We start from the raw sequence: 24,076 nt of genomic DNA, 5'->3' as shown, positions 1-24,076 counted from the left end.
AGAGCAGGGAACCATCTACATGAGGCAGTGGAAGAACATGTAAGTAAGAAGAGGACCAGGGACAAAAGACTACAGGGCATCTGTGGTAGGGCGAAATGAGACTTCAGAGGGAGACTAAAAGAAATGGTCGAAGAGATGGAGAGAGGATGAGACTCAACTACAAAACCCAAGAGAAATCAAGTTATATATAAGGACTGAAAAGAATCCACTAGATTTGGCAAAGAATAGGTGGCAAATCCCTGTGCTAAAATCAGAAACCTTATTACAATGGGTTGTATGGTAAATATTTAGAGACAGTAAAAACAGTGTGTGTGTGTGTTTGTCATTGTGTGCCATACGTATACGTGTGTTTTAGGAGCTTCAGAGTAAAAAAACACACTCTATAGAAGGATGTGCAGGACAAAGCGTGGGTTGTTTTGTTTGGCTGGCTTCAAAGAAACAGGCAACAAGAACTTGCAAGTGTCTTCCAGCAGATATTGGAGTAAACCCATGATGTTTACAGGACTTAGGGCTCGGTGGAAGAAGCAGGAGCCAGGTACAAAGCCCCCAACAAGTCAGAAAATCTGTGAGTGTGCTGTCTGTAAAGACACATAGGAAGATATTTCATAAGAATAAGCATCTTTAGGACAGGGTTTGTTGAGAACATTGCACCACTTTGGAGACGAGGGAAAGGGAGGCAGTATGGGAAAGGTGTTCTTATCTGTGAATATCAGGATCCTGAAGGCAGGCTCTGGGGGGAAGCAGAGAGAGAGAAAGAAGGCTGACCAACCACCTGCCGAGATGACTACTTTCCAACAGGGAAGAGTCACATGGTATCATCACCAATCTACTCAATCTTTAGGTTTCTCTATTCAGCTTCCCTAATACTTTCATTGTGCCTCACTTTCTCCCAAGAGGCAGATGAAATACCACAACTTTTACTATTAGCATGATAAAATTAGGTCACCCCTTTTATGGCCATTAAGTGCAACTGCATCATCCGAAGGGATATTTCATTTTCCACTTGCACAGTTCTATTTTGAAATTGTCTTTTCTAGCAATTGAATTCCATAAAGTTAAAATTTCCCATATGTACAGAGGGGACTCAGTATCATTCATGATGTGAGGCTGTGTCATATTATTGTTGCCAAGCCATTCTCATCCTCATCTTATATATATATTAGACTTTCTTTCTCTCTTTTCCTCTCTTTCATTTCATGATTTCAACAGCAAAAACTAGAAACTTAAATTTTCTTCCCTCTCCTACAATGTCAATATCACCCATGTGGATACACACACACACACACACACACACACACACACACATCTCCTGTCCCACAGAGACATTTTCCAGGCATTGGTTTTGCAACTAAATCCAAGATGGAATAGCAGCCTAGTTTATTATTTTAGCATAAACACTTTTACTTTCTCATGGATATTAATATAATGTGCTTAGATGTTGTCGATATGCACATTCAATAATAACTGGTATCAAATTCCTTAATTGTATTCTTTGCTTCTTTCAAGAACTTATACTTCCCCCACCCACCCCTGTGACACTTTGATGGCAAAAAAGAAAAAAAAAATGGGATCCTAAGGACAGAATCACAAGTCATAAATTATTCACAAGTGACATAACAATGGTATGTGTTTTGCTGGAAGAGGGCTGTCAGCAGAAACAGCACATTCTTTTCTTTCCATGCAATATGCAGATCGTATGACCCCGAAACCTACTGGGCTAAGGGGCTAATACTTGGTCAATGTGCTAATGTAGAAATTTAGATCTGAAAATATTTAGATATGAGCTAAAAGGAAAGTTTTATTTTCCTTTAACGAGCATTCATTGAGTGCTTATACTGTGATAAGCACTGTCCTTGGCACTTTACAAGATTTGGAGATTTCATTCCCTCAAACTGTCCCAACAATCTTATAAAGTAGGTACTAGTATATCTCCATGGAGAAGGCAATGGCACCCCACTTCAGTACTCCTGCCTGGAAAATCCCATGGACAGAGGAGCCTGGTAGGCTGCAGTCCATGGGGCTGCTGAGTCAGACATGACTGAGCGACTTCACTTTCACTTTTCACTTTCATGCATTGGAGGAGGAGATGGCAACCCACTCCAGTGTCCTTGCCTGGAGAATCCCAGGGAAGGGGGAAGCTGGTGGGCTGCCGTCTATGGGGTCCCACAGAGTCGGACACGACTGAAGCGACTTAGCAGCAGTATATCTCCAAGAGGTGCCAACTGAGGCTCAGATAGGTTAGTTTGCATGATGTCACACACTTAATAAAACAGTTGATTAATGAAATAATAAATAAAAAGGAAAAAAAAGATATCTCCTGAAGCAGTCAAAAAAAGAAATACTAAGTCCAGCAAATTCTATATTCACATCACTTCTGTATTACTTCTATCAACAGAACACTTGAAATCAAGATAACAAAAAGTCAGCCTAGTTAAACCCACAGTGGTGGCTAATTTTAGGAACTGTTTTAAACTATAGAATTAACCTACTTAAAGTAATAAAATTTCATACTAGAATATCAAAAATTATTCAAAGGCAGTGACTTCAGCTTTATATATATATTGTTAGTATTAAAATCATCTACATTTATTTAAACTTCTAAATTGGACTGTTTGCCATTACTCTTTGTAAAGACACATGCATGCATGCTAAGTCGCTTCAATCATGTCTGAGTCTTTCCCTGTGACCCTGTGGACTGTGGCCCGCCAGGCTCCTCTATCCATGGGATTCTCCAGGCAAGAATACTGGAGTGGGTTGCCATGCCCTCCTCCAGGGGATCTTCCCAACCCAGGATCAAAACCACATCTTTTAAGTCTCCTGCATTGACAGGCCGTTTCTTTACCACTAGCACCACCTGGGAAGGCTGTAAAGATGTGTATCTTTCAGTAAACTACATTTTTAACTTTCAAAAAAAGAACTGTTGAAAATCATCTTTAATTAAATACAAATCAAGTTTACTTTGTAGGCTTTATTCTTGAGATCTTAAAATGTAAGCACCAAAGGGTTTTTAAAACATGCTACTGGTTTCTTTGTTTTTTCCCTTTGGTTTCCTAAGCTTGTCTGAATACTGGGCTGCCTAAAATAACAGAACAGTAAAATTTCCCTACCTCCATCCTTGCCATTAAAAAGAAGGAGCCTAAGCAAGTGACCTTCAGCAGTGCTTTTCTAAAAGGCCACCAGCTGATGCACTCTCAACGGACTTGGTCACCTGCCCTCACAGAGTCTGAGAAACCCCTAGTCCTTGGCAGTTGTTGTAGGCAGAAGTCTACAGATTGCCAGTTCTACTCAGTGCTGCTGCTGCTAAGTCACTTCAGTCGTGTCTGACTCTGTGCGACCCCATAGACAGCAGCCCACCAGGCTCCCCCGTCCCTGGGATTCTCCAGGCAAGAACACTGGAGTGGGTGGCCATCTCCTTCTCCAATGCATGAAAGTGAAGCTGCTCAGTCGTGTCCGACTCTTCGCGACCCCATGGACTGCAGCCTACCAGGCTGCTCCATCCATGGGATTTTCCAGGCAAAAGTACTGGAGTGGGGTGCCATCGCCTTCTCCACTTCTACTCAATAAGAGGTCATTTTTCCTTCCTGGAAAGTTGTATGTGACGCATGAGCAATACAGGAATTTGGAGTTCCTGAGCCCCCTTTAGATTAAGACCAGGCTTCCGTGAGCAGGAAGAGAACACCAGAGAAGCATAAGAGGTACCACCATGCCGTGGCAGCCGCTGGCTGGCAGCTCCTCCATAAGCTGGTCTGGTAAAATCTGCTGGACTGGCGAGGAGAGGCCTGTGCAGAGGGAGGGTTTTGTGCTCAGTTCTACTACAACAGCACCCGCCACAGCACCCAGCACAGTGCCCAGCAGTGCCTCACCTCACTGCAAAGTAAAATTGGTTCACAGTCTATGTGAAGATAGGCTGGAAGTTTGCCTTCCTACCTACAGTGTTGAAAGCAAGCAGTGGGAGTCTCAGGAATCCACCACATTTGGAAACAGCTGGGTAAAACAAATGAGCAAGAAGAATCAACAGAGAGCGGTGGGAAATGACGAAGATACCACCAAAGATTCATTTGGACAAAATCAGCTTTCATCATCTATACGTGAGAAACGGCTTAATGGTAAAATATTTCCAGACATGAGCAAGTTAAGTCTATGGTTACATGAAACTTTATCCTGCAGTTGTTAGCTTTTATACACACACATGGGTCAATAAGAAAATCCCCGCATTACAAACCTGCCACTCCCAGACAACAACACTCTTAATCTCTGCCATGTGTGGTGATGACACGGATCTCATTCCATTGACAACATGAAACTCAAAAGGATTCAAATCATATCATTCCTTAGAGAAAGAAGGGGAAAGTTGTAAGCCTGAAATGCACACTGGATTCAATATGAGGAAAGTGCACTTTCACTGAAGATGAAGTTCATAAAATAAGCAGTATGTTAATAACACGCTGAGACATACCTATTAAGTAATAATTGTGAAAAATCGGTCTATAGTAGACACCACTTTAGTGTTCATGGCCTGAGACTCTGTCATAGCATCTATTCACATGGGTAGCTTATCAGGGAATGATGCAACTATTCAAGAAGATATTTTTTTGATGCCTGTGGTTGGTCCTAGTCCCAGCCTAAACAAGACAGCACTGAGTTAGAGACTGAACATTTTCAGTGTGGGCTGAAGCTGATGTCACAGTAGTACACACCCTGATATTAAGCCTCCCAGAGCATACCCATCATCTTGATTCATGTTTCCTTTTTTAGCTACATTAGTTTGTTAGTGGATAAGAAGCAACACATCTGCCTACACAGCAAAATCACAAAAATCTTAATTGTCCGGGAAAAAAATCTTTGTCTAAGCCCAAGAGTCTCTCCTAACACAGATCAGTAAACGTTATCTTTCTACTTCATGCTTATCTCAGCAACATAATGCTAACTCTGCTAATTATCCCACAGTGTTTTATATGCCTTCTAGGGTGTGTGCTTCAAGAGTTTTAAGAAGCTCTGAAATAACTATTTTAAGAACATGCACTGTTCAGAGATCAGTGTATATAAAAAGTGAAGAAAAGAAGCAGTGGAGTTTGCAAGAAGAGGTAGGGTATTCCCTTTAAAATTGAATTTAAATTCACATGTCCTGCTCCACCTCTGTCCAAGCTTATATAGTTACTCAATCTTCTTGGACCTTGATTTCCTCACCTACAAAATGGGAACAATATCCCTCACAGGGTTGTTATGAAGTTGAAGCGAGATCGTTTAGGTAAAAGGGCTTTTGTAAATTTAAAATTTCTACATAAACACAAGGCAATATAGCCATAGAGGGTATCCATTTCAGGCACACGGACAGAGCACTAAGAAGCATTCCTGTTAAATTGATCAGACAAAATTGCCATTGTGCATTCTAATGTCAAATTAAACAATGCATTAGTTCACATTTACTTCAAATCTGATGGTGTCAAGAGTTTTAATAGAGTGGCTTTTCTTCCTTAATGGTGTAAGCTCTGACCTAGCAGCTCTGATACCTTTTCAAAAAGCCTTATCCATCTGTCTAGGTTTTAATATACAATTCCCATATGCACAGTTTTTAAAAAACTCACACATAGGGGAATATTTAGAAACTCTTTGGAAAATTTGAACAACTTAGTTTTCAATAGTCTAGAATGTACTGGCTACCAGTTCCCATTTAATTTGAAAATCTGCTTGTCATTCTCATGGTAGCACAGTTTGCATTATAAACCAAATGAAAGAAGAAAGTCAGCCCAAATATATGTAGAGTGTAAAATGTATGTGGCATGATGTTAAGCATAAAATATCATCTTGGCTTTCTGAGAAATAAATAACCTAAAGAAAACATCATGGATACAGGAAATAATAAAATTTTAGTTGTCTCCTGAATATTTACATTCGATATTCTTACATGAAAGTTCATTTGTTAAATGTCTCTACCAATTCTGAGCACCTAGGCTAAAAAATGAAGAAGCCAGATTTGATTTTCTCTAAGCTTTCACACAGCTTTAATACTCAGAAATCCCTGCAAAGATAAATGGTGTTAAGTCAAACTGTGATGGAATTTTTAAAAATCAAGGCTCAGCTGGACTTAGTCCTAAGAAGAGCAAGAACCACTGAAAGATAGAAGAGATGGGTACATTTAAAGCTGCCAGACATTTTATAAAAGTACTTTCATAAACATGGTCTCCTTAGGCTAAAAATACTACAAGCAGGTGAGAAACTGAGTACTCAGAGATCAGGGCCATCTCTGAGCCCCCACGGAAGGTAAATAGCAGATGTGGAAGTCACATCTCCAGGCTCCCAGCCAGTTCTTCTGTTGTTGTTGTTGTTGTTTAGTCGCTCAGTAGTGTCTGTCTTTTTGTGACCCCATGCATGGACTGCAGCCTGCCAGGTTCCTCTGTCTCTGGGCTTTCCCAGGCAAGAATACTGAAGTGAGTTCCCATTTCCTGCTCCAGGGGATCTTCCTAACGCAGAGATCCAACTTGAGTCTCCTGCTTGGAAGGCAGATTCTTTACCACTGAACCACCTGGGAAGCCTAGCCAGTTCTCTAAGTCCTACCTAATGATTTTCAAAAAGTATTCCAGGGAGCCCTGAAATTTTGAGAAGGGGCCTCAGGCTTATTGATAGGAGGTAGGAGGACATTTCAAAGCACGAGCTGATGGCTCTGGCTTCATCTGCCCCCACCTTCCCGCTCTCCAGCAAAATCTCTAAGAACACATTCAAGTATATTCTACATTAGTCTTCTCAAAATATTTATCCTTTCACTTACTCCCATTCTCTGAAATAAATGATCTCATCTAAATTCTATCTTCCTCTTAAACCTATTGATTTCCTTTCCCCAATCACACATTTGAAAAAATGGTTACCCCCATTCTTTTCATTCCTACTCACTTATCACCATTAAGTATCTAGGAGACTCTACCTAAGGGTTGTAAATACTCCAGGTTGCTATGGCAATACACTTGTGTTGCTAACCTATCAGGAAAAGTGTTAGAGAGACACATCTCCATGTAGAAGCATCTGTAATCTCCAGCACCATCTCAGACTAATGCAAGCAGACTAGAAGCTACACAGGATTCTCATTCAAAGAACAGAATAAGTGAGACAAATAGCAAACTGAAGGAAACAGCATATTTAAAAAAAAAAAATTCTTTACTTCCCTCACTCCTCTAACCCTCAACTTCATTTACCAGCAAGTAAATGAACAAGCAAACATAAAGCACAGACCACATGGAACGGTCTTGACTACCTTCTGACAAATACCTTTGCATCAGAAAATAGCCTCAGAAAATCAGAGAACTAATTATAAGGAGAGGAAAGCATGAAGGAAATGAATGTCATTTCAATAGTAAACATCCGTGCTTCTTTTCCACCTCTGAACTCCCAGGGAGTACGCCCTCTCTTTAACCTTCATCTTAAGCAAATACAAGGAAATGTAAGCCACGCCAGGGTCCCGGAAGATTTTAGGATAATATTTATTACTATTTTTCCAAAAGCCTCTGGCACACCTTTTTTTCTTTTCTTTTCTTTTTTGTTTTTTTTTTTGCTGGAATTCATTTACTTGATTGGATTTGAGGCATGTCAGAAAAATCATAAGCCCCTCCCAACCCACGACAAATCGCTCCCTGTCCAGATGTCCTTATACGGCCAGACTACCTATAAATCTGACAGCTCAGTGTATGCATTGCGTACGGGTCTTGGCTCTGAGTCACATTCCCTGGGAGCTTTGATTTCCGCTTTGAGGGCTGGCACAGACTCCCGCTTGCTCTTATAAGAAAATGTCTATGACTGAAAGTTGAAGTGTGCAAGATTCCTTCTTTAAGTACACAAACACTCCAAGTCTGGCCACTTTCCTGTATTCCTGCCAGGTTTTCTCTATGTCTGATACCTGATCAAGTAACTTATCTTTTTTTTAGGGGGGGAAAAAAACAACAACAAAGAACATAAAAGAAGGAATGTAGTACATCCGCAGCTGAACATCTTACAAGCCTTAACCAAACGACCTGTACAAAGGATGCCTGAGTAGACACACGCATACCTTATATAGCTCTGTAAATAGGACTCAGTGGCCATCTCAGTGAATTCCTCATTTTACCAGGGGAAAAAAAATGCTCTCTAAAAAGCACTGGCCAGATAAACACTTGCTTACAAGACAAAATTAGTGCATCTTAACCATTCTGCACACAAATTCAAAGAACTTTTTTCTTCCATTTCTGACCTGCTGTCAGTCAAAAGCCCTGGGATAAGTCAGAGCTGGAAGAAGTTGTAAGAAGCCACTATTTCCACTTTACCGCCCAGGCACACACAAACATTTGCTGAGTCATTTATAATAGTACAAGAATTCAGATTCCACGGCATGAGTGAAGGACAGAGTGTCAGCCTTTCCCTTTGAATTTCCTGACACCAGATGATCTGTATCACAATATAAACATACTTTTGAGTCTGTGAATGTCTTGGGTGTATTCACTCTTTCTCTCTCCCTCTTAAGTCACTCTCTTCATAATCTTTTGTTTTAAATCTTTCAAAAGAGTTTTGATCATAAAGCCCCAATCTAACCTTACATGCAGAGCATGTTTTTCTATTCTGAGATTCCATGTTCTGTATATTTCAATATGCTGTCTTCTCTCAGCCAATATTAAAACTATCCAATTGGAGCTAACTATGACTTCACTTTGACTTTTCACTTTCATGCATTGGAGAAGGAAATGGCAGCCCACTCCAGTGTTCTTGCCTGGAGAATCCCAGGGATGGGGGAGCCTGGTGGGCTGCCGTCTATGGGGTCGCACAGAGTCGGACACAACTGAAGTGACTTAGCATAGCATAGCATGGATTTTTGAGACTTCAAAAGACCACGTGAATTTTACAGTAAAACCAAATTCTTTTTATAATATGACCTGATATTTTTTTAACAGCACAGCAGAACAGGAATATACTTGTTATGTGCTTGTGGCAAAACAGGAAATCAAGGAAGATAAATAAAGCACTAATTCTCTGAAAACTATAATCTAATTATACTTAAACCCTATGAAATAAAATATTCTTATTATTACCACCACTTTATAAGTGAAAACTTAAGAATATGACTCCTACTTGTGACTTCCCTAAAATTTATGAATGGCAGTTCCAAGAATACAACCCAGGTCACCCAATTGGAACCCAGTCTAGCAATTTAGCCCCTCCATGAATGAGTCTCCACTCTGCTGGACATGAAGCTGGTGGTGGTGGTGGCTCTTAGGACCTCTAGAGGATTCAAAAATCCCCAACTGGTTTTCCCAGCTCTCTCACCCTGCAAGCCACGAGAGCTCATGACCTAGGCCGCAGGCCACCTTGGGTGAGGTCCCAGCTTCTCATCCCTACCCTTCCCCATCTACCACACCTTTCCAGCCATTAGTGGTAGATATAATTGGAGGTTTAGGTCTTGAAAGATTTCACTGTGGCTTCCCACATATTTTAGACTTTTAAAATCATCCACAGGGGAAGAAAAAATTGGGGACCAAGTTACCTTTAATACACATGTGGCTATTAACATAACTTGGAATGTTCCTTCTTTAAATAGGAAATTTTAAGGCCTCTTCTCTTTGAGGAATGCTTGGAAAGAACATTAAATAACAATGATGAAAATTCTTCCTCAGCTTCAGAGGCCCCCATCGCTGGCTGGCCATTCACATTGTTGACATGCAACTACACTGTACAACATGTGGATTGCTTAACAAGGTAATTGTGCACAGATGATGCGGTTTGTGCTGAAGTTAGTTATTTTTTTCTTGGCTCTTTTTCAACAGAATAAAATGAAACTTGAAAAAAATGTGGCCTGTTTAAACAGGCTATTTTCAAATTATAATCTATAATGTCCTGAAAGCTTGCTTTTGCATCCTAAATAGACAGGTTAATCTTCAACCTATACACAAAATAATCAATGGCTAAAACGAATCTGCTCATGGGTAACACCAGCATCAAACAATGTGACATTACAATAGGAAAAAATGGCATAGCCCTGGAATCATTCTCTTTCCATAAAATGGAAACTGGAGTTATTAACAAACAAGCAACTAAACTATAGATTCTAAAAGGAAGCACAGTTAATTACCTGACTCCTTAGTGAAGCTAGATAGCAATATTAGGAAAGGGACATATGTTTAGATTTTGTTGGCCATATTTGACATCTGCACAGGAGCGCAGGGAATAAAACCTGTTCCTGCCTTGATCTAATCTAACTCTATTAGGCTTCAGGCTCCTAGGGTAATAAGAAGTAACAATCACTATTCATAGGTGTGTGGAGAGTCACTAAAATATATTATTTACTGACACTCAGTTTACAACCAAATACAATGGTATACAGTGTTCTTGTTATATAATTGGATTTTTTTTTTAATACTGCCAGACAAACCAAGTCCAATTCACATTCAAAGATTATAGGTTTTAGTATAAGAAAAATCACTCATTTTTCAAAAACCCATGACTGTGTTTAAAACTCCCTAAGTAAACCCCAAGCTTCATGCTAGTCTCCTCCTGTAAGGTTTTCCTGTCTTCCCATCCCTTTTTACATCCCAACACCCAGGGCTTCTACCTACCCAGCACAGAATCAGTTGTCCTGACATAACAACAGACCGATTTTTCCTGGAAATGTTGATGCCCAATCATCCCTTTTCCCTCTCTATGCACCCAACACTAAAACTGCTACATATTAAGAGAACACGAAGAAAGAGTGTGGAAATCTCTTCCGTAGAACTGCATCCTTACTCAGGCCCCTGGCTTTATTCTCTTTCTACTCTGGCCATGGGCACCCACGTTATTTCATGCGACAAATGACCAATTTCCTACATCCCCAGCATATGGAATTCAGAGATTTGCAGGTATGCGTCTGCTTCTTGTGGATTTCAAGCAGTTAAATACAATGAACCCCTCTTGTGCCCTCTGAAGACTTTCAAAGGCAGACAGTCTCTAAAACTAAAAATCATTACCAAAAAATAAAAAGGAAACCCTTTCGAATTTTTCAGAAATCCCTGCTATTAGCCTTTTCTCAGCTATCTCCTACAAAGGATTTAAACAGAAATGAGTGGTATTTTTTTTAAAAGTGGTATAAAAATAATAAAATCACTGCCGATGTGTTTTTAAATGATATAAATCAGGAGTGGTGCGAAGAGGCAAGGAGGGAAAAATCCTATTTGGTGGCTGGAAATACTGAGCCTTTTTTTTTTTTTTTTTTGGTGAGCTGGAGTGTGCCAGCTTTTTCAGACGGGAGGAATGCTGAGTGTCAAGGGGTCAGAATCAATCCGGTGTGAGTTGATGAGGCAGGAAGGTGGGGAGGAATGCGAGGAATGTCCCTGTTTGTGTAGGACTCCATTCAGCTCATTGGCGAACCGGGGCCGCCCGGAGCGTATAAAAGCCTCGGGCCGCCCGCCCCGGCCTCACACAACAACTCTTCCCCGCTGAGAGGAGGCAGCCAGTGCGACTCCCACCGCCGGCGACCCACCTCCTCCAGTCCGACGGCAGCCGCCCCGGCCGACAGCTCCCGAGACAGCAGCCCGGCGCGCCCCGGCCCACGCCTCCGGCCCAAACCTGCGCCGCCCGCCCGGCCAGCCGCCTCTCGCCGCCCGCCGCCCGCCGGACACAGCGCCCCGACCATGTCAGCCACCGGCCTGGGCCCGGTCCGCTGCGCCTTCGTGCTCCTGCTCGCCCTCTGCAGCCGGGTAAGCACCGGAGACCCCGCGGCGGCCGGCGCCGGGGGGAGGGACGCGAAGGGCGGGAAGGCGGCCAGGCGGCGCCGAGGGGCGTGCGTCGGCTGACCGCCGCCTCCCTCCGCAGCCCGCCTCCAGCCAGGACTGCAGCGCCCCGTGCCAGTGCCCTGCCGGCCCGGCGCCGCGCTGCCCCGCCGGCGTCAGCTTGGTGCTGGACGGCTGCGGCTGCTGCCGCGTGTGCGCCAAGCAGCTGAGCGAGTTGTGTACCGAGCGCGACCCCTGCGATCCGCACAAGGGCCTCTTCTGCGACTTCGGCTCCCCGGCCAACCGCAAGATCGGCGTGTGCACCGGTAAGACCTGCAGCCCCCGCCCCCTCCCCACCTCCCCGAGCCCCGAGCCCCGAGCCCCCCCCCCAACACTGGGGTCCCGGGTTGGGGGGGCGGGGGGAGGACAGTCGATGACCTCGTCCCTCACACCCACCTTCCCGCTACCGGAAAATAACGCCGCTCGAATTGGGTCCCTTCCTCCCCTTCGGCTGTTTGCAGCCTTACCCCTGGAGCCCAGCTCCTGGCTCCCATCCCCGATGCGCTTCCTGTTGGAGGCTCCAGAATGATGCTTGACCCCTCCTGCATCCACCCCCCCTTTTCCCTTCCTCTCCTTCAGCTAAAGATGGTGCCCCCTGCGTTTTCGGAGGAACTGTGTACCAGAGCGGAGAGTCTTTCCAGAGCAGCTGCAAATACCAGTGCACGTGTCTGGACGGGTCGGTGGGCTGCGTGCCCCTATGCAGCGTGGACGTCCGCCTGCCCAGCCCCGACTGCCCCTTCCCTCGGAGGGTCAAACTGCCCGGGAAATGCTGCGAGGAATGGGTGTGTGATGAGCCCAAGGAGCACACCGTGGTCGGCCCTGCGCTCGCAGGTGAGCTGAGCCTCCAATCCTCGTGATTCTCCCCCAGGGGCCGAGTCCTGACTTGGCCGAGGGCAGGGGGAAGTGACTTAGCCTGGCGTCTTACCTTGTGTTTGTGTGCTCTGCTCTCGTAGCTTACCGGCCGGAAGACACGTTTGGCCCAGACCCAACCATGATCCGAGCCAACTGCCTGGTCCAGACCACAGAGTGGAGTGCCTGTTCCAAGACCTGCGGAATGGGCATCTCCACCCGGGTTACCAATGACAACGCATTCTGCAGGCTGGAGAAGCAGAGCCGCCTCTGCATGGTCAGGCCTTGCGAAGCTGACCTGGAGGAGAACATTAAGGTATGGTGTTCTGTTTCTATTGACTCCTGGTCATGGAACAAGAGTGGACTGGCCTACAGCTAGGTCTCTTATCACCCGTGTTACAGAGGCCTGTTATCTCCAAAAATATCATTGAGCTGTTTTACTGGGATGAGACTTTCCCTAATAGAAACCACCAGTTTTCCACTAGAAAATCTTCCACAGCCCTGTTTCATTCAAGACACCCCCAAAGAGGCCATGTCTATTTTTGGAAAACTGACAAATGAGACTCAAACTTTCCCTCCTCAAAATATAAACAGAAGTTAAATGCCCCAGAGACTAGAACACACAGAAGTTGAAGAAAGCCACACCCCTTGCAGAGTCATTGATTTTTCTCTCCTCTCTTGTCTTCCTCAGAAAGGCAAAAAGTGCATCCGGACCCCCAAAATCTCCAAGCCTATCAAGTTTGAGCTTTCTGGCTGCACCAGCATGAAGACATACCGAGCTAAATTCTGCGGAGTGTGCACAGACGGGCGGTGCTGCACCCCCCACAGAACCACCACCCTTCCCGTGGAGTTCAAGTGTCCTGATGGGGAGGTCATGAAGAAGAGCATGATGTTCATCAAGACCTGTGCCTGCCATTACAACTGCCCCGGAGACAATGACATCTTCGAGTCACTGTACTACAGGAAGATGTATGGAGACATGGCCTAAAGCCAGAGACAGTGAGACACGTGAACATTTTAGGCTGTCACTTGAATCGATTCACATCTCATTTTTGTGTACACGTGATTTCAGTGGCACAAGTTATTTAAATCTGTGCTTCTAACTGGGGAAAAGAAAAATTCCCACCAAATTCAAAATACTGTGCCATGTGATATTCAAACGAATAGTCCGTCAACCCCAGACACTGGTTTGAAGAAATTGAGACTTGATCATAGGACTGTATTAGTGCACAGCGCCAGCATGTATGCTAGGAGCAGTGGGAGGAGGCCAGTAGAAAGCCTTGTCATCTTTAGGGGTAGTGATGTGACTGCTATTTGGAGTGTCACTGAAAAGGAAAACTTTAGCATGCTCACTGATCTGCCTATAGCTCCAGCAACAGCTCGGATGTGCATTCTCCAGCCATCATGAGGCTGAGTCAAGTTCGTCTCTAAGTCAGAACAGCAGATTCAGCTATGACATTCTGATTCAAGGACATTGTTCAGGAATCAGAATTCTGTCTATTAGACTGGACAGCTTGTGGCAAGCTAATTTGCCTGTAACAAGCCAGATTTTTTTTTATTGATACTGTAAATATTGTGTGTATATATATATATTTGTACAGTTATCTAAGTTAATTTAAAGTTGTTTGTGCCTTTTTGTTTATGTTTTTAATGCTTTGATATTTCAAGTGTTAGCCTCAATTCTGAACACCATAGGTAGGACGGAAAGCTTGTCTGATAATTCAAAGCATGAAATGGATATTCAAATAGAATTTCTGTGCAGTTGGAGCAACAGTCCATCCAAACAGGTTGTTTGCTGAAGGTGAGGCAGTGATGTCCTTCAAAGTCTGATCTGTAGGTTGGAAACGTGGTAGCCTCACTTTTAACGAACAAATGACCTTTATTAAAAATGAGTAGCTCTGTATAGCTGATTGGTTTTTCCACCTGGAAGCATTTGTCTCTACTTTGACTATGACTGTTTTTTGGACAGTTTATTTGTTGAGAGTGTGACCAAAAGTTACATGTTTGCACCTTTCTAGTTGAAAATAAAGTATATATTTTTTCTATAAAGGGCTTGGTTTTTCATTTATTAAATGGGAAGTTTTTGTCTTAAAACTATGCACTTATAATTTTCTAAATATCTTTTTCTCATCTATTCTTATCAATTGGTTGATCCCTTCAATAGGATTTTTACATAAACATATTTCACAATGAATCAGGTGTCACAAATTTACAGGCATACACACTGTTGAGCACACAGGCATTTTTCATTATTTTCACTGCTGCTGCTGCTGCTAAGGTGCTTCAGTCGTGTCCGACTCTGCGACCCCATAGACGGCAGCCCACCAGGCTCCCCCGTCCCTGGGATTCTCCAGGCAAGAACACCGGAGTGGGTTGCCATTTCCTTCTCCAATACATGAAAGAGAAAAGTGAAAGTAAAGCTGCTCAGTCCTGTCCGGCTCTTAGCGACCCTGTGGACTGCAGCCTACCAGGCTCCTCCGTCCATGGGATTTTTCCAGGTAAGAGTACTGGAGTGGAGTGCCATTGCCTTCTCCATTATCTTCACAGTACTTTATAAATACTTCAGTTCTCTTCAGATTATATGTTTTTACCAATCTCTGTTTTATTATCCTCGGTTCTGTTTATATTTAATATATCTCTGCTGTTGTAGGCATTTAATTTCCAACCCATCATCATAAACTAGCCTACATGTGCCTTAGACATAGAAGATTTTTAACTATTTTTTTGAATTTGTATGCTTTACTGTAGATCTATTTCTGAGCTTCAGTATCTTACTATTAAATCTGTAAAAATTATTTTTTTATTATTTTGCATAATTCTGCTTTCAGCTACCATGATAACCAATCACAAATAGATGATGGCATAAGTACGAAAAGAACGATAAGCCAACCTTCCATTCATTTGTATTATAGAAATTTGCCTTAAAACCAACTCCCATTTCCCCAAGTTTTCACTATATCAGATCTCAAGATCAATAGTTCATTAAGTAGTTTGACAAAATGAAATTGTTCAAGAAGACCTACATGGAAGTGATCATTGGATCTCTCCAGGTCTCCACTGAAAAATCAACTAACATAAGTGGCAAACAAAAGGAATACTCCAGGGACAACTGGAAGCCCATTTTTTCTAGATAAGAATAGCTGTGGATTCTAGGGAAAAAAATAGTTGCAGACAGACTAAGCCATCACAAGGTAATTAGCAATGCTGTAGTGCCTGTGTCATTCCAAGAGACAAAAATACATCCAAAAAAAAAAAAGGCTAGTTCTACAAACAGAGCCCATGCCACAAACCAAAGGGAAAACTTCCCGTGTTCAAAATGTGAAAAGTATTTCTGGCCAAAACATTGGACTTTTAGAATACACCCACATACGTATATAGCAACCCCGCCAGTAGCTGTGCCCCACTTCCCCAAATAAATCCACATGCAAACACACACACACGCAACACAAACACAGAGCGCATTGTTTGGTTTACATTTCCTTTCTGTCAGTTGACTCCTAGCTGCAAAGATGAAGGGCCATGGTAAATGAACCTGACTGTTTTAAAAGGAATTTGAGAATTCTGGGAAGACAGAAGTAATAATGGAAGCATAGATTTTAAGATTTTCCAAATTTCCACATAAAAACAGAAATTAGATTGCGAAATCAAAACACCATGAGACATATAACAAAATTAGTTGGCAAAACATCCTTTGTACCCTAAGATATGTGTTGGGGGAAATCATCAACTACATGACTTTTATTATGTCAGAATAAAATGTGAGAAAAAGCAAAGGAGTACAACAGGGTGTTTGATGCATCTGAGAAGAGGAGAGCTTCAAAACAGCCAGCAGTGAAATATAGATCAATCTGAGGATACCTTGTGAAACTGGTAAGAGTTTTGTTTTGCCCACTCCAATAAAAGTTACAAACCAAGCCTGGCTCCCAAGGGAGGACTCCACATTCTTAGGAGTAAAATCAAAATTAAGTCAGAAACAACAAAAACATTCTGAAAGAAGGGTCTGGATAAAAAGCAGAAGAAAACAAGTTCAAAAGCTCAAGAAGCAGATGGCCATATTTTTAACACAGGAAAACAATAAAAGAGAGAACTCTGTGTAGTTAGAAAAGCTATTTAAACCAAGCTGTCTTCCTAAATAAAGTTCAGGAAAAATAATTTTGCATAAAAAATAGAAAACCAAAATCATTACAGCCAAATCTGTATGAAGATATTATATGAAAAAATAATAATAGGGGATAGAATAGCATTTCTACAGATAAAAGGAGATTGCCAGAAATACATGTCCAGAAAACATGCCAAAACTATAATCTACTGTTTCAACAGAACATTAAGAAAATAACACTAGACGTAAATAATTAAAAGGAAATGACTAATGACATTAAATAGCAACATAAATGATTTGTAAAACTTGGAAATAATTTCAAGAAGAAATTAGAAATTAAAGAAATGTTAGAAAACTATATGGGACACAAGGGTGAACAAACACAACAGATAATTCCTTAAGAAGAGAAGTTGATGAGGAGGAAGATTTTTTTAAATAAAAAATTTAAAAGTTTCAGAAGTGATAAATATTATAGATAGGCAAGGAAGGTCCAACATATGGATAGTAGGAATTCCTGATGAAGAAAAAACCCAAAAACTATAAATAAAGAAAACTGAAATAAAAAGTGATTTGAAAGTGATACAGGAAGATACTAATAAAATTAACCAACATTGAGACATATTCTAGTAAAATTGATGGAATATAAAGAAAAAGAAAAAATTGTTAGAACATCTAGGCAAAAAGAACATGAACCTTGTAAGTAAAAGTAATTCATCATTCTGATAATGACTGCAACACTTCATATCAGAAAAATTACAATAACTTATTTAAGGTACTGAAGGAAAGAAAATGTGAGCCAAAGAATTTTTATCCTTCAAAACTGATACTGAAGAAGAAAGTGAAAGTGAAGTCCCTCAGTCGTGTCCTACTCTTTGCGACCCCATGGACTGTAGCCCACCAGGCTCCTTCATCCATGGGATTCTCCAGGCAAGAGTACTGGAGTGGATTGCCATTTCCTTCTCCAGGGGATCTTCCTGACCCAGGGATCTGAACCCAGGTCTCCCGCATTGTGGGCAGACGCTTTAACCTCTGAGCCACCAACACTACAGTTCTTCTTTCTTCTGAAGAAGAAAGGACACAGACAAATCATTAAAACCATATAAGATCTCAGGACATATTATTCTTATGAACCTTTTCTAAAGAGCCTACTAGACAAGAAGCTCAAAAAGCAAAAATGTCTGAGAAATGATAACATTAAGGACTGGTGGTGGCCATTAAATATAGCTTATCTTTAGAAGAAAGACTAAATAAAGATGAAAGAGGAGGAAGTACAGTATACAGCAGCCATATACTCTGACAGTGTAGAGTGTAACCATAAAGGTTTGGGGAGAGAATAAAAGTAGCATATGACACACACTCACCAACACATACACATACACACACACACACACACACACACACACACACACAACTACTTTTTTGGTGGTAGGGTCTTCCCCACTAGTGGTAAAGAACCCACCTGCCAATGTAGGAAACATAAGACACTCAGGTTCAATCCCTGAGTCAGGAAGATTCTCTAGAGGAGGGCACAGTAACCCACTCTAGTGTTCTTGTCTGGATAATCCCCTAGACAGAGAAGACTGGCAGCCTACAGTCCATAGCATCGCAGAGTCCGAAACAACTGAAGCAACTGAGCACACACGCATGCATGCACACATGCACGCTCTCATTGGTTGAAGTGGTGATGGTATTGCTATTCTGAGACTATGGAGTGTATAATGCAGGTTAAAGAAAATTAACCACTATCAGTTCAGTTCAGTCGCTGAGTCGTATCCGACTCTTTGCGACCCCATGAATCGCAGCACGCCAAGCCTCCCTGTCCATCATCAACTCCCGGAGTTCACTCAGACTCACATCCATCGAGTCAGTGATGCCATTCAGCCATCTCATCCTCTGACGTCCCCTTCTCCTCCTGCCACCAATCCCTCCCAGAATCAGAGTCTTTTCCAATGAGTCAACTCTTCGCATGAGGTGGCCAAAGTACTGGAGTTTCAGCTTTAGCATCATTCCTTCCAAAGAAATCCCAGGGCTGATCTCCTTCAGAATGGACTGGTTGGATCTCCCTGCAGTCCAAGGGACTCTCAAGAGTCTTCTCCAACACCACAGTTCAAAAGCATCAATTCTTCGGTGCTCAGCCTTCTTCACAGTCCAACTCTCACATCCATACATGAACACAGGAAAAACCATAGCCTTGACTAGATGAACCTTTGTTGGCAAAGTACTGTCTCTGCTTTTGAATATGCTATCTATAGACATTCTAATACTATCCTTAGCAGTGGTGAATACTGGGATTCTTAGTGAGAAAGTCAGAAAATACAGATTTAATATAAAACTGGTTAAGTTCCTATGGCTGTTTCATGTTGATGCTTGGTAGAAACCAATTCAATAATGTAAAGCAATTATCCTTCAATTAAAATTTTTTTAAGTGGTTAAGTTAGATTCTGTAGTCCTGAATTTGGATTAGAAATATCAGCATAAACTTATGATGCATTTTATCTTTTAAAACATACACACAAGGCTTCCCTGGTGGCTCAGTGATAAAGAATCTGCCTGCCAATGCAGGAGACATGGGTTCGATCCCGGATCCAGGAAGATGCCACATGCTGCAGAGCAGCTAAGCCCACTGTGTACCACAGTAATTGAGCCTGTGCTCTGAAGTCCAGGAGCCACAACTATGAGCCTACATGCCACAACTACTGAAGCACATATACCCTAGAGCCCATGTTTCACAAGAGAAACCACTGCAATAAGAAGTCTGTGCACTGCAACTAGAAAGGATCCCCCCTCACCACAACTAGAGAAAAGCCCATGCAACAGCGAAGACCTGGCATAGCCAAAAATAAATGAATACATAAAATCATTTTTAAAAAGCACACACAATTATATATATATGTATATATACATATACATTTTGCTACATCTGCTCACTGGATAAACTACAATGAGAACTCAAAAACAATGAGCATCCCTAGGCCCAAATTGTACCCTTGTAATGTTACTTTCCACTAAAACAACCAGAGCTTCTTGGAGAACAGCTGATTCCAGGACTGGAGCAAGAAATGTGTAAGTTAAAAACAATTATGCAGGGAATACCTTTATATATTAGATAATAATGAAGTTCACAAGGACGATTAAGAACGTATTGAAAGGATTCAAGACACAAACTGAAGAGACTCCTACTAAAGATGAGGCAATTTGAGCTTCTTAGGACAATAAAAATCACTGTGTATTAAGCCTATCATCTATACTTAAATTCATTACCTCATTATGACAATTAAAGAAAAAAAACCCAATTGGTCATCTGATGATCATAAGGAATCTATTCATTATACACTAAACATAATATTTTCCAAAGCCTTTGACTGTGTGGATCACAATAAACTGTGGAAAATTCTGAAAGAGATGAGAATACCAGACCACCTGACCTGCCTCTTGAGAAACCTGTATGCAGGTCAGGAAGCAACAGTTAGAACTGGACATGGAACAGACTGGTTCCAAATAGGAAAAGGAGTACATCAAGGGTGTATATTTACCCTTGCTTATTTAACTTCTATGCAGAGTACATCATGAGAAACGATGGGCTGGGGGAAACACAAGCTGGAATCAAGATTGCCAGGAGAAATATCAATAACCTCAGATACGCAGATGACAGCACTGTTATGGCAGAAAGTGAAGAAGATCTAAAGAGCCTCTTGATGAAAGTGAAAGAGGAGACTGAAAAGCTTGGCTTAAAGCTCAACATTCAGAAAACTAAGATCATGGCATCCGGTCCCATCACTTCATGGGAAATAGATGGGGAAACAGTGGAGACAGTGGCTGACTTTATTTTTCTGGGTTCCAAAATCACTGCAGATGGGTATTGCAGCCATGAAATTAAAAGACGCTTACTCCTTGGAAGGAAAGTTATGACCAACCTAGACAGCATATTAAAAAGCAGAGACATTACTTTGTCAACAAAGGTCTGTCTAGTTAAGGCTATGATTTTTCCAGTAGTCATGTATGGATGTGAGATTTGGAGTATAAAGAAAGCCGAGTGCCTAAGAATTGATGCTTTTGAACTATGGTGTTGGAGAAGACTCTTGAGAGTCCCTTGGACTGCAAGGAGATCCAACCAGTCTATCCTAACGGAGATCAGTCCTGGGTGTTCACTGGAAGGACTGATGTTGAAGCTGAAACTCCAATACTTTGGCCACCTGATGCAAAGAGCTGACTCATTTGAAAAGACCCTGATGCTGGGAAAGATTGAGGGCAGGAGGAGAAGGGGACGACAGAGGATAAGATGGTTGGATGGCATCACCAATTCATTGGACATGGATTTGGGTGGACTCTGGGAGTTGGTGATGGACAGGGAGGCCTGGCGTGCTGCAGTTCATGGGGTCGCAAAGAGTTGTACACTACTGAGTGACTGAACTGAACTGAATGTTTCCATGATGACTTCTGTGTCATATCCTTGTTCTCCATAACCAACAGTGCCTCAGAAGAGATTGGTCCAATCTGTACCAACCCCAGACATAATCCATTGCCTTCTCCGAGACATAATCCATAGATGACTTTTAAAAGAAATTAATCTCTTCATAGTATTCATCATATGATAATCAATTTAAAACAATTTCATATTCTTTTAAAATAATTTTCTGTAATTTTCCAAATTTCCAGAAATGAACATGCAATATTTTATAATCAGAAAAAGAGTTTAAAAACAAATCTTTTAACTCCTCAATAAAAAAAAAAAAAGTAGCAAAGGATATGCCAAAGTGTTCAAGTTTTTCATAATTTCAAATTTAGATAAACAGCTCACAATATATAAATGGATGACTAAATATCCTATGATAAACCATAATGGAAAAGAATATAAAAAAGAATGTATGTATATATATAACTCAATCACTTTGCTGTACAACAGGAATTAATATATTATAGTAAATCAAGTATACTTCTGTTAAAAAAAAAAAAAAAAAAACAGATAACTAAGCCATTCAAGTCACTATTCCTTAATTTTCCAAGTGCTTAGGAGCATGTGCAACACACATAGAGACTCTACAGAATTCATGTTTTCATGTAAATTCAATGTATATTCTTACCTCATTTTCCAATTCCATAAATAAATTCATGGAAGATTTTTCTTCTATAAATTTACAATAGCTATATTTTATCTCATGAATCATACTGATTATATATAGACTGTTGCTAAGACTAAAAATAAGGTAAACATAAAATATTTTCTTAAAATACTGTCAGATTCCAAATCTAAATACAGGATACAAAGCAATAGACATAGAGACTCTCTTCTACATTGTTGTTGTTCAGTTGCTAGACTTTTTGTGTCCGACTCTTTGTGACCCCAAGGACTGCAGCATGCCAGACTTCTCTGTCCTTCACTAGCTCCCAGAGTTTACTCAAACTCATGTCCATTGAGTTGGTGATGCCATCCAACCATCTCATTCTCTGTCACCCCCTTCTCTTCCTGCCCTCAATCTTTCCCAGCATCAGGGTCTTTTCCAGTGAGTCAGCTCTGCATCAGGGGGACAAAGTATTGGAGCTTCAGCTTCAGCATCAGTCCTTCCAATGACTATTTGGGTTGATTTCCTTTGGACTGAGTGGTTTGATCTCCTTTGATATTTAAAAGACAAAGAAAAATTAGTAAGAAATATGAAATATCATCTATCAATTAGAATTTATGTCTCAAGAAGGTAAAATAAATTAACACTTGCATTAGGTTAACAAATTCTAATACAATCTTTGTCAGCACTGTTAATAGTGTAACTTAGATAAGCATAATGACATTAAAAAACTGTCTGGTAGAATCTGCTAAACCTAAACATTTTACATAGAAAACTTTTACTCCTAGGTATAGATCAAAAGAATGAGCAATACACGCATGCAAAATTCTGAAAGCAGTTTTATCCATCCCTAAAGCTGAAAACGATCCAAACACGAGAATGGGTAGAATATAGAATATTCATGCAATAGACTAGTATATATCAATAAAAAAGAACTGCTGATATTATACTAAATGAAAGAGGCCAATACATACAAATCACATACACTGCATGTTTCTACTTACAATGACATTGAATAATAGGCAAAACTAATCAACAGTGATGGATTTCAGAATAGTGGTCATTTTGGAGGTGGAAGCATAAGAAAACTTCACATACATTTTTTATATGTACATGATATCTCAATTGAAAAATTTAAAAATAAGTAAATGGATTTAGGCAATTTTTTTAAAAGAATGCTACCAAGACATTAAAAGGGATTATCTGGGGGTTATTTTTTCCATCTTCGTAATATTTTAGACTTTCCAAATTGTCTACAAAAAACAGTCATCACTATATTGCAGGGGGAAAAGCCTTCCTTTTAATATTTCAGATAATGAGCTCCTGAAAGATAATGTATAGTGCATATAACAAGTCCAGTATAACAAAACTACTACAGCCCTTTTGATATGAATGGGAAATGAAATTGAGAAATTAGTGGAGATAGAAACTCAAAGCTAGAATTATTTGTAAGCATTTCTCAAACTGCACAATGATCTTAGGGAGACACTGGATTTCCCTTTCAACATCAGATGTACTCATACCAACTTTTATTTAAATCTCAGAGGACAGATTGATCTTTTCCAACATTTTTTATTAGGTTATCAGTAGGCTCTTTCATTGAAACATAATTCCAAAATGAAGCTAACTATTAGAAACCATGAAACTATATATTTGACGTATACTCAATGGGACTTGATAAATACCATTTAATTAGAGTGCACAACAAGCTCTTAAGGTGTCTAAAGTCCCTTGTAGAAAATAGCTTCTCATTCTATAAGTTCTACTTCAGCAATAAGGTTTATCAACACTTTATTTTTTTTAATTTTATTTTATTTTTAAACTTTACAATATTGTATTAGTTTTGCCAAACATCAAAATGAATCTGCCACAGGTATACCCGTTCTCCCCATCCTGAACCCTCCTCCCTCCTCCCTCCCCATACCCTCCCTCTGGGTCGTCCCAGTGAACCAGCCCCAAGCATCCAGTATTGTGTATCAAACCTGGACTGGCAACTCATTTCATACATGATATTATACATGTTTCAATGCCATTCTCCCAAATAAGCCAGAAAGAAAAACACCAATACAGTATACTAACACATATATATGGAATTTAGAAAGATGGTAACAATAACCCTGTGTACGAGACTGCAAAAGAGACACTGATGTATAGATCAGTCTTATCAACACTTTATTATGTGTGGTACATTTCAACAGATACAGACAAACAAATGGATAGCAAATACTATTTTATGAAAAACAATAATTTTCCTTTATCTTATTAAAACAACGGAGAAGGCAATGGCACCCCACTCCAGTACTCTTGCC

At 40.9% G+C, this 24,076-nt stretch overlaps 2 protein-coding genes across 14 annotated transcripts in view; one reads left to right on the top strand and one right to left on the bottom strand.

Annotated features, from left to right (window-relative positions):
- Positions 1-12,357, bottom strand: part of LOC113898430 — a 276,016-nt gene extending 263,659 nt beyond the window's left edge. For 4 of the 13 annotated variants that reach the window (XR_003512644.1, XR_003512642.1, XM_027551567.1 and 1 more), the window contains exon 1: positions 12,227-12,357. Coding sequence is in view for 4 of the 13 variants with exons in the window: in XM_027551567.1 (XP_027407368.1) it covers positions 12,227-12,307 (81 nt within the window). In the remaining 9 variants the exon portion in view is untranslated. Of the gene's footprint in view, positions 1-11,470; positions 11,551-12,155 lie in introns of those variants that run through there. The other 9 variants (XR_003512646.1, XR_003512647.1, XR_003512650.1 and 6 more) reach the window with 6 other exon arrangements.
- On the top strand, positions 11,296-14,657 carry CCN2 (cellular communication network factor 2). The gene is made up of 5 exons (XM_027551564.1): positions 11,296-11,687; positions 11,803-12,025; positions 12,339-12,590; positions 12,713-12,924; positions 13,300-14,657. Exons 1-5 carry the CDS (start codon positions 11,622-11,624, stop codon positions 13,594-13,596), a joined length of 1,050 nt encoding a protein of 349 aa, XP_027407365.1. The 5' UTR covers positions 11,296-11,621; the 3' UTR covers positions 13,597-14,657.
- Positions 14,658-24,076: the final 9,419 nt, after the last annotated feature.

The sequence above is a fragment of the Bos indicus x Bos taurus genome, chromosome 9 (genome assembly GCF_003369695.1).
Source record: "Bos indicus x Bos taurus breed Angus x Brahman F1 hybrid chromosome 9, Bos_hybrid_MaternalHap_v2.0, whole genome shotgun sequence".
NCBI lineage: Eukaryota > Metazoa > Chordata > Mammalia > Artiodactyla > Bovidae > Bos > Bos indicus x Bos taurus.
This window is presented reverse-complemented; position numbering and strand designations above follow the sequence as displayed.

What these genes read in the sequence shown, in the direction of transcription:
- CCN2 (XM_027551564.1), top strand. Translation starts at nt 11,622, where the DNA reads ATGTCAGCCACCGGCCTGGGCCCGGTCCGCTGCGCCTTCGTGCTCCTG. An exon ending in TGCTCGCCCTCTGCAGCCGG is followed by an intron (nt 11,688 to 11,802) that starts GTAAGCACCGGA and finishes CTCCCTCCGCAG; the next exon opens with CCCGCCTCCAGCCAGGACTG. An exon ending in GGTCGGCCCTGCGCTCGCAG is followed by an intron (nt 12,591 to 12,712) that starts GTGAGCTGAGCC and finishes CTGCTCTCGTAG; the next exon opens with CTTACCGGCCGGAAGACACG.